The sequence below is a fragment of the Papio anubis genome, chromosome 3 (genome assembly GCF_008728515.1).
Source record: "Papio anubis isolate 15944 chromosome 3, Panubis1.0, whole genome shotgun sequence".
In the NCBI taxonomy this organism is placed as follows: Eukaryota; Metazoa; Chordata; class Mammalia; order Primates; family Cercopithecidae; genus Papio; species Papio anubis.
The window spans coordinates 181,523,472-181,533,319 of NC_044978.1; the positions used below are offsets into that span (position 1 = coordinate 181,523,472).

A 9,848-nucleotide genomic window follows, 5' to 3' on the forward strand; every position below is an offset into this window, starting at 1 on the left:
GCTGTAACGCAAACCACAGCCTCCCTGAGACCAGGACTCCAGGAAGGAGGTGGGGTCCAGGAGAGAAGGTCCTGGGGGCTTTGGAGCAGGGAGGAGGCCTGCCCCCAACCCACCACACTCCCGCCCTCTCTGCCCTCTGGCCTCACCTCCTCCTGTCTCCTGTCCTCCCTGGCTGGAGGGAGGGTACGGCCTCTGCCAGCCCAGCGGTGACTCTAACTGGGCCCCTCCTGGCACGTCGGCCCCTCCCTCCCTCAGCCCCCTCAGAGGCAGCCTGCAGCCTCCTCCCTCCCGGAAAGTGCAGCAGAGGCTCGGCCAGGCGGGCGGCCATCTGGAAGGCCAGTGGGGCCTGCGGGTATTCCCGTGGGGCTTCTTCAGGTTTCAATGCTCCGTGCACCACGTGCCTCAGACCCCTCCATGGCCTGGGGGCCTGGACTTGGTTTCCGCTTCCTGCCCTGGGACAACCTGGGTGCTGAGCCCTGGCCTGGGGCTGACCTGGGAGGGGGCTGGACTCTGCCGGGGCCTGGAGAAGCCCAGACCTGATCCTCTGACAACTCTCTGGGCTGTGGGGCCAGATCCCCCTGTGGGGCCACAGGCTCCATCTCCACTGAGGACTGTGTGGGCTCCAGGACGGCAGCCTGAGGCCTGCCGCATAGACCTGGGCCCCAGTCACGGCCTGGAGGGGAAGGTGGGGCCGCAGGCAGGGGCCAGGCAGCGTGGGCTGGGTTCTTGGAAGTATCTTTATTGTCAACAAGGCAGGGAACGGTGGGAACCAGGGTGCCCCGCTGGAGGGTCAGGAGGGAGCCACAAGCCGCCTGGGAGGCCGTATCCGGTCGTTGATCCAGTCCACATAGTTGGCCACGCGGGTGTAGACCCCCGGCTTGTGGAGCCGCCCGCAGCCATCCCCCCAGCTGATGATGCCGTAGAGGTAGGCCACGCCGTTCTTCTCGCAGGCCAGGGGCCCCCCTGAGTCCCCCTAGGCAGAGATGCCAGTCAGAGCCACCCTCCCACGGGCCTGGTTCAGGGACCCCCCATGCTCCCCCGAGTGGCAGCTCAGGGACAGAGGACAAAGGCGTTTCTGAGCAGGGGAGCTGGTCCACTCTTCTGAACCTCGTGAAAAGGTATCTCATTCCCTGGGGGCAGCACTGGCTGGGCCAGGGCCTCCAACCACGTTATTCCCCTTCCTGAAGCCGTGGTCCCCCTCTCCCCACCAGCACGTACCCCATGTGGACCACACAGCCACCCTGTGTCCCAGCACCTCCTGAAATGACTTCTTCACTCCCTGGCAAACTCCTACGCATCCCTCAGGACCAGTGCAAACACCCCCTCCTCCAGGAAGCCATCCTGACTTCCCCTAGCCTGGTCCAGTGACAAGCCCCACCCACTCTACCGCTTCTGGGCTTTGTGGCCTTGGAAGAGTGAATTGACTGCCTGGGGCTCAGTCTTCCCAGCTATAAAATGGGGCATAAAAGAGCTGTTGCATGCCAGGGTTGCCGTGCCGCCTGAGCACACAGCCCTGCAGAGCCCAGGACGTGGTTGGGCTGTTGGGGTTATTGAAGGTTAAAGAGCTGGCTTGAGAGAACTCGGGGCAAAGGGGCCTTTGGTGCCTGGTGTCACACGGACAGCACTGCCTTGGGCTGCACGACCGGGATCTGTCCGGGCTCTGTGGGACCCCAGGCCCCTCTCAGAGCCTGGGTCTCCCCTTCTGTGTGAGGAGGATGCCCTTCCGGCAGGGGTCTGGGTGACCTGGGGTGCTGGCCACTGACCGTGAGTGTGCTCCCTGCCCAGGGGTCCCTGGCTGGCCCTGCCAGATTGGGGTGCCGCTGGGCTCTGGGCTCCCCAGGGACAAGCATCTCGAGACTCAGGACCAGCTGAGCCCCAGCAATCGGGTCCTGGTGGGGCGGGCACCAGCTCACCTGGCAGGCGTCGGACTTGCAGTCGAAGTAGCCGGCACAGAGCATGTTGGGGCTGATGTCGGCGCCATAGACGTCAGGGTTGCTGCACTTGTGGTCGGCGACCAGGGGGACCAGGGCCTCCCGCAGGGAGCTGGAGTAGCCGCTCACGTCTATGGGACATGATGCCCTCAGCATGACATGCACACCGTGGCTGGCCACTGTCCACCCTGGCGGGGCGCTGGGTGCCCCCTCCCAACTCACTCTCGTCCAAGTGGCCCCAGCCTGCAATCTGGCACTTGTGTCCAGCAGGGAAGGTGCTGCCAGGCTCGGGCAGGCAGATGGGCTGCACGAACTGTGAGCGTGTGGCACAGCGGTCCCCTTTCTTCTTCAGCCGGATCAAGACTGATCGGGAGAGCGGCCAGTGTCAGCCTGTGGTGTGCGGGCTGAACGGGAGGCTGTCGGGGCGCGTGATGGAGGGAGGGCAGCTAGTGGGTCCCATGGGGCAGCCTGGGAGATCCAGAAGGGAGAGGTGCCCTGTCTTCCCTGCCCTGCCCCAGCTTCCCCGCACCACATGTCTGCCCAGCTCCTGCCCCTGTCCCGGCCTGGCCTGGGGGGCACAGGGCCCACCTGCCCGGAGTGCGGCCGCGATGCCCTGGAGCTCACCGAGGTCGTGGTCGCTGGGGCTGAATACCGAGTACAGAGTGTACGGGATGTACTTCTCGATGCCGAAGGTCTGCGTCACGTCCGTCGTGCGGTTGAAGAAGTGCTGGCCCAGCACCACTGAGACGCTTTCCCTGGGGGGACTGTGCAAGGGAGGCTGGCGGGTGCATGGACCAGCCCTCCCCTGGCCACCAGGGTCACTTCCCCCCACCCCCGACCCGGCCTACGGAGGCCAATGGTGCGGGGTCCTGGTCCCGGGGAGAGGTCTGAGCAGGTGCCTGGGTGTGGGCTGTTGATACTGGGGAGACAGGGGTCACCAAGCAGGGGCTATGGCCAGTCACCCCCAGATCCGGGCATGGGAGCTGAAATGCAGTGCCATCCCTCCTGACAACACTGGTCACAAGCCCTGGGGGGAGTCTCAGGCCAGGCCCAGGCAGGGTCGGCTGCAAGGCTGGACCCAAGTAGGTGGAGACCTGGCCTGCTAGGGCCCTGCCCCAGCTTCCATACACATTGTGGGGTCTCCAGATGCAGCCCTCACTCCTGCTGGGCACAGAGCCTGGGCCCCTGGGTCAGCCTGGCTCCCATCTGCCGTGTGGAGGTCGCTCCACCCTGCCTCAGCCTCCTGCCCTGGGCTCCATGTGGGGAACCCCATTTCTCCACACTGAGGAGGGCTCTGGCCCCATTTGCAGGCCCAGGAGCCGCCTGCAGGGCCACGCAGGGCCACGCAGGGCCCCATCCTGGGAGCTGTGGTCCTTGAAAGGCCACCAGACCCTCGGCTGGCCAGACCCCTGCCCCTAATTACCGGGGAGCCCATCGAAGGTGGAAGGGCGTCTGACCCAGGCTGCTCCATCTCAGGGTCTCCCCACTTGAGGCCTCCCAGAGTGTGGGCCTGGGTGGCTGTGCGCCCCCACTAAGGGGAGCTGGCTGAGTGGGCTGCGCCTTGGTTTCCTTGGCTGTGCTTGGGCTCCTAGGGCTCCGACGCCTTGTCACTGCTCTCCCTGGCTCCCTTCTGAGAGCCAGGACTCTGGGAGGGGCGGTGCCTGCGGGGAGGACGGGACCTTGCCCACCGCACCCGCCTCTGTGGAAACGTCGCGACCCCTGGGCTCCCTTAATAGGGACAGGGTTTCTGGAGTCTCCGGCATGCCCAGCTCAGGGCTAAGCCCCAGTCCCAGAGGGGTCAGAAGGGGTGACCGGGGACCCCCGCAAGGAGTCAGCGGAGGCACCGGGATGGGGTCTGCAAATGGTGGGGACAGGCGCGTGGTGATGCTGGATGGCGTGCGGGGCCTCAGGGCAGGTGACTGGGGCCCAGAGGAGGTGCACCTGTGGGAGAAGCAGTGGGCGGCCGACACCACCCAGCAGGTTTGGACCAGGCTCCCAGCGCAGAAGCTGTTCCCGATGTAGATGGCGGCCAGCCAGGGGTGTGAGCCGGGCAGCGAGGAGGAGCCGCCGATGATGCGTGGCCGCAGGAATGTCCTCTTCTTATGCCTCCTGCCGCAGGACTGGTGTCCCGGGGAGGCTGGCTCAGGCAGGGTTGCCAGGATATCTGGTGCCAGTTGGATTCTGGTGAGGGATTCTGGGAGCAAAGGGCACCGGGTCACACCCCTGGGGTTCGCAGGGCCAGCCCCCTTCCACACAGTGGCCCTACCTGGCAGGAGGCGCTGCAGAGGGCCATGGCTGGACCCCCTGTCCACGCTGCTCAGGCCCTGGCGCCCGCCCACCTCTGCCCTCAGTTTCCAAGTCTGTAGAATGGGGTTCGGTGCCCAATCCCGAGGCTCTGTGAGGGCCAGAGTGGCTGGACACATGGAGGCCTTTGTGATCGCCTCAGCAGCCTGGAACCCCACAGCCAGCCCCAGCACGGCCAGATACCCCCATATAAGAGCCCCGGGCTGGCCCCGCCTGGGTCCTAGGGAGCCGGGGACCTCTCCCCAGGGCAGGAAGCAGGTGGCCTCTAGGGGGCTGCCCGCCCGGGGTCTGATGCCAGGGGTGCTTGTGCGGAGCCTGCACACTCTCCTTCCTGCACCTCCCTGAGAGGCCTCTGGGGCCATCCTGGGCATGGTGCAGGCTGGGCAGGTGCCACCCCGAGGCCATCGCCTGGTGACCAGTCCCCTGCAGCGGGCTCTGCTTCCCCACTGTGACCCTAGTACCGACCCACTTCGTGACCTCGGACCAGCCTTCCTGTGAGCTTCAGTGTCCCCATCTGTCAGAGGTGCAGTAGCCAGGAGTGGGGAGGGGCTAGGAGGGTCACGGGGAAAACTGCCGTGACCTCAGTGGGGCCCGAGGCAGCCTCCCCCGCCAGCCGCGCACCGCAGGCTTCCAGGCGGCAGTACTCCCAGGAGAGCGCGCTGTCCTTCACCACGTAGCACCAGGGCCTCTCATCACTGTCCGGATTCCTGTGGTGCACGAGCGGGGGCTGGCGGGGAGTCACACTGCCCGCCAAGAGGGCATGGGGAGGGGGCATCGGAGCCCCCAGCAGGGCGGCTTCCCACACCTGGGGCAGTGGGAAGAGCGCAGCCCTCCCTCGGGCAGCCTCCCAAGCAGAGGTACCGGGGCCTGTCTGATGGAGCTGGCCCCGCCTGGGTCCTAGGGAGCCGGGGGTCCTCTCCCCAGGACAAACCCTGCCTGCCCCGTGTGTGGCGGCCTGGAGTGGGGTGGTGCTGACCGGCAGTAGGCGTGGGGGCCCAGGCCCAGCAGGGCCGCGGTGCCCACCGAGTCCACGTGCAGCTCCTGGTAGAGTAGATCGGAGTTCCAGGCCAGGCAGCCGAGGCCCGAGGCTGAGGTGCTGGCCACGCCACGGTACCCAGTGCCATTCCCCAAGAAGCAGCGCTCATCAGGCGCTGCGGGCAGAGGGGCAGTGAGGCCAGCCCACTGGGGGGTCCACCCGGCACTGCCCCAGGGCACCCAGGGGGGCTGACGCACTCACCGATGTTGCAGAGCCGCCCGGCAAAGCCTGGTGGGCAGGCACACACGGTGGTCCCGGTGGCCACAATCAGGTGGCAGGTGCCCCCGTTCAGGCAAGGGCTGCTCAGGCAAGCTGGGGGCAGGGTCAAGGAGCTGGGCCAGGGGCCACGCAGTGGAGTCGGGGCTGGGGTCCACCCCTTGTCCCTCATTCCTGGGTGACCTCAGGCCATTCCTCCCACTCGGGTGGGGACGGGGACACCCATCAGGGGTCAGTGGCATGGCTCACACCCCATGGCGCACCTGTATGTCGGATGCCTTCGCACCGGGCCCGGCCCCCCAAGCACTCGCACTGTTCCACGTGGCCCTGGCGCACACGGGCCCAGCGGTCGCCCCCCTCCAGGTACTCGTAGCGGGTCTCGTCGAAGCACTTCTCTGAGGGGTGCACAGTAAGCCCTCACACCCTGGCGACACGCTGTCCCCATGCAGGGCCCCTGCCCTGCACTCAGGCAGCCACCTGTTCTCTCATCCTCCCGGAACTCGCTCTGGCCCCTGGACCCCTGTGGACCTCCGAGGCCCAGCTCACCCGTGCCGCAGTCTTTGCCGGTGAAGGCCCGGGGGCAGCTGCAGTGGTAGGACTGGGAGTCCTGGGTATTGGAGCAGGAGCCTCCATTGAGGCAGGGGCTGGAGGCACAGGGATCCAGGGCAGCTGAGGACATGCGGGAGGGGCCGTGAGGGGCGGGCTGGGAGCCTCAGGGTCCCTCTGTGACATCCCCTGCTTGCCAAGGCCTCCATCAGGCCCCAGTGAGGGGCTCTGAGAGCAAAGGGGCCCTCTCTAATGCCTCTCGGGGTGCAAGGTCCCTGGGAGGGGCACAGACCTCCGCTTCCTCCCAGCGCCCCCCACTCAGCACCTTGGGTAACTGACCCAGCTGTGCGTGTGGCTTCTTGGAAGCCCGATACCCACACTGTCAGGCAGCAGCCCCTCCCATGTGTCCCGGGACCCGTGTGAGCAGGGTGGCTGGCACCGCACCACACAGACCCTGCCCACCTGTCCTCTGCCCAGGGCATGTCTGTGTGGCTGCAGGGCCCGGCCTCACCACCAGGCGGTGCCTTGGCTCCAGTGACGGCCGCGCAGCCACCGCGAGATGCAGGTCCCGCCTGGGAGAGGCTCCGGCCCTAAGTGGCACCCACCGGGGTTAACCCCGGAGCTCCTGTTCTCCTCCCCTCCAGCCAGGACCCCTGCCCAGATCTGCCCCATCCTCCCTTCGGCCTCCCTGGCTGGGCCCAGCGCCCCCTGCCTACCCCAGGCTCCTGGACCCAGCACTCACCTGGGCCCCCCGGAGGCGGGGTGGCCTCCACACAGTAGCCCCAGGCCCTGTCCCGGTCGTAGTTGTGAGTTGTGGCACACCTGGGGGCGACACCTGCGTGCATGGGGGTCCCAGGCAGAGGCCCCTACCCCACCCCACCACCCTGGAGGGTCTGGGTTCACTGGGTCCGCCTGCTGCGTGGTAAGGGCCTACTGTGTGCCCAGCTCCCAGAAAAGTAAGCAGCGTGGGGCCAGCCGGTGACCCCAGCTCGGGTGCTCCGGCCGTCCGGACCCACCACTTCCTGTGGGCGCTGCCCTCCGAAGTGCAGGCGTGCAGCATGCGGCCCCCATAGCGGAAGGGGAACCTGCAGGGCCTCCCGTCCTCGGTGAGTGCTATGGGGAGCAGGTGGCAGGGTCAGGGCTCCCCTGAGGGGCACCCGAGCCCCTCAGGACCTTTAGCCGAAGTCCTGCTCCTCCCACCCAGCCCTAAGGTGAAGCACGACACCTCCACCCAGGCCCACCTGACCCACCTTGGGCCTGGGAGCTGCTGCTCGAGGGAACTGCCCTGAGCGGGGGCGGGAGCCCCCCACGTTGGGGTCCCTCTGCCTCTGGAGCACTCGTTGCTGGGGTCTCAGAGGTCACCAGGATAGTGAGGATCGCAGGGGTCACTGTGGCATTAGGTTCTGGGGACTCCGTACGGTTCTAGGAGGAGCAGAAAGGGTGTCAGTGTGGGACGGACCCTCACGCTCAGGTCCTGCCGGGCAGGAAGTCACAGCCCTGAGCCTGTTTCCATACTGGGGCCCCCAGATCTCGGAGCAGGTTCCAGGAAGACACACAACATCCCTGAGGCCTCAGTCAGGCCCTGACACCTTCCCCACCCTGGGTCCCTACTGAGCACCTGCTCAGGGTCACTGCCCAGGCCCAGGCACTGCTACCCACCAGGCTTAAACCCTGATGTCAGTTCTCGGCGATGGGAGCAGCTAGGAGGCCCTCGGAGGTTCCCTCAACCTCATGCATCCAGACCCGACAGAGACCCAGAGAGAGGGGGCAGCCCCCAGATCCATAGGGGCCCAGGCCAGGCTGCACAGGGATGACAGTCCCCAGGCAGGGCTCCGTTAGCCCAGACCCAGCTTCCAGGCCAGCCCAGCACCCACCTGCCCCGTGAGGGCCAGCTTTCAACCTGAACCCCCTGCGCGGCCCCCCGCCCCTCAAACCCCGATGCTCAGCCCCCCGCCCCTCAAATCCCGATGCTCAGCCTCCTGCCCCCTCAAACCCCGGTGCTTGGCCCCCCGCCCCTCAAACCCTGATGCTCGGCAGTGACCCTCCCTCTGGCCTCCTCCCAAGGACCCTGAGTAGCCACAGGGAACCTCTGGTCGCACTGTGACAAGGTCAGTGCTCACCCCGCCAGGCTGGGGCTGGGACCCCCGCGGCAGCAGCAGGAGGAGGAGGAGGAGGAGGAAGGGGCCCAGCCCCAGGGAGGGACAGGGGCTGGAGACCCAGGCCCAGCGCCCCATGGCTCCTGAGTTGGTCTGAAGGCAGCGGGAGGCGGGAGCAGAGTGGCCAGGGCAGGTGGGGTCAAGGCTTTGTAGAAATGATTAACCCTGGCTGCCTCCCACATCGGGCGGGCCCAGCCGGAGAGGAAGTCCCCGAGTCCCCTGGCCCCCACACCTGCTGCCCACCTCTCTTTGACCCTACCTGGAAGCCCAGCTGTCCCACTGTGGTCTCGGCCTGCACTGGTCCTAGTCCTAGACCTGACATGGTCCTTGGGCCTCAGCTTAGAAGCCTCCTCTAGGAAGTCTTCCAGGATAATGCAGATAGGTTGGGGCCTAGATGGTCTGGCACAGCTCCCAGTCCCTGCAGGCCACCGAGCTGGCCACCATCTGCCTGTGAATTGTCCATGATGAGAGCCGCTACGGGTGCTGAGCCTTGCAGGTGTCCAGCCCTGTGCCCAGCACAGCACAGACAGTGGCGGTGGGGCTGGCATTGTCCCTGTCCCACAGCCGGCAGCACTGGGGGTTCCTGGAGGGTTCGGTGCTGCCTCCTCTCAGTGGCCCCAGGGCTGGACAAAAGGCCAGGCACAGGGAGGAGAGGGGCCATGCAATGGCTGAGTGCAGCAAATGATGACCCAAGACCCTGCCCCACCTGCCTATCCTGACTCTGGGGGTGGCCAGGGCCCCCCAGCAGCCCCTGGTGATGTTCAGAGTGTCCCTTCCTCCCTGTCTCCCAGACAGACCCAGGAGTCCCCTCCGAGAAGCCTTTCCAACCCTGGCTCCCCACCGCCACCCGGATGGTCCAGGCCAAGTCTGCCTCCTCGGGCCCTGCAGCCGGAGCCCGGCCCCGGGCCACAGCACAACCCTGGGCCAGGTGCCCCGGGGCCTGGGATGGGGAGGCCACCGCCACCCGGATGGAGATGGAGCTGGAGTCACGGAATTCGTGACTTGGGGCTGTGGGCAGAGCTGCCAGAGGAACCTCTTCTGCAATATTGGAGCAGCCGCCACGGCGCCGCGGGTTCCCTGAGTCAGCAGCTGCATCCCAGGGCTGCTGAGGTGGGAGGAGGGGTGAGTGAACCACTGTGGCCTGGAGACCAGCGAGGGCTGAAGCTGCCTCCCTCTATACCCCAAACCCCCTCTCTCTGCCCCCCATTTGCCTATCTGTGCAGAAGGAGAGAAAATGGATACCCACTGACCACCCAGCTTGACACCGTGGGCCCCAAGGGGCACAGTGGACATGGAGGCGTGGTGCGTCCCGGGGGCACGGTGAAGGTGAAGGTGGGGACGTGGTGGGCCCTGGGAGCAGGGTGGATGTGGAGGCGTGGTGGGTCCTGGGGGCACGGTGGGCACCATGGTGGGTCTGGGGGGCCACGGCGGGCACCGTGGTGGGTGGTGCACACAGCTGGTACTGGGCTTTATCTTCCATTCCGACCCCTCCCCCAGCCCCCTTCCTAGAGCACCACTAAGTGGGGTGCATCCACTCCCTGCAAGCTTCTAGAGCAGCCCCAGGGGGCTGGCTGTGCTCTCAGCCTCTAGGATGCTCTGAGGAGCTCACCGACAGCCCTGTACGGAGGGTATTCGGCGTTAGGGGCTCCATCAAGGCAA

At 66.7% G+C, this 9,848-nt stretch overlaps 1 protein-coding gene across 3 annotated transcripts; it reads right to left on the reverse strand.

Annotated features, from left to right (window-relative positions):
• Window positions 1-719: 719 nt before the first annotated feature.
• HGFAC (HGF activator) lies at window positions 720-8,330 on the reverse strand. 3 transcript variants are annotated; one of them, XM_031664766.1, is made up of 15 exons: window positions 8,154-8,319; window positions 7,284-7,455; window positions 7,050-7,146; window positions 6,776-6,855; window positions 6,034-6,156; window positions 5,751-5,882; window positions 5,473-5,583; window positions 5,212-5,386; window positions 4,857-4,942; window positions 4,198-4,326; window positions 3,873-4,125; window positions 2,556-2,695; window positions 2,154-2,294; window positions 1,914-2,062; window positions 720-973 (listed from the first exon to the last, which is right to left on the reverse strand). In XM_031664766.1, the coding sequence occupies exons 1-15, from the start codon at window positions 8,265-8,267 to the stop codon at window positions 791-793; spliced, it is 2,085 nt and encodes a 694-aa protein (XP_031520626.1). In that variant the 5' UTR covers window positions 8,268-8,319; the 3' UTR covers window positions 720-790. The 3 variants fall into 3 exon arrangements, with proteins under 3 accessions (XP_031520626.1, XP_031520625.1, XP_031520627.1); XM_031664765.1 differs by having other exon boundaries at window positions 4,198-4,344; XM_031664767.1 differs by lacking the exon at window positions 4,198-4,326 and having other exon boundaries at window positions 8,154-8,330.
• Between the last annotated feature and the right edge of the window lie 1,518 nt (window positions 8,331-9,848).

Excerpts from the sequence above, each read along its gene's own strand:
- HGFAC (XM_031664765.1), bottom strand. The coding sequence starts at position 8,267 with ATGGGGCGCTGGGCCTGGGTCTCCAGCCCCTGTCCCTCCCTGGGGCTG. Across the intron at positions 2,295-2,555 it reads CCCCAGCGACCACGACCTCG|TCTTGATCCGGCTGAAGAAG; the intron begins GTGAGCTCCAGG and ends TCTCCCGATCAG. Across the intron at positions 2,063-2,153 it reads CTGGGGCCACTTGGACGAGA|ACGTGAGCGGCTACTCCAGC; the intron begins GTGAGTTGGGAG and ends CATGTCCCATAG.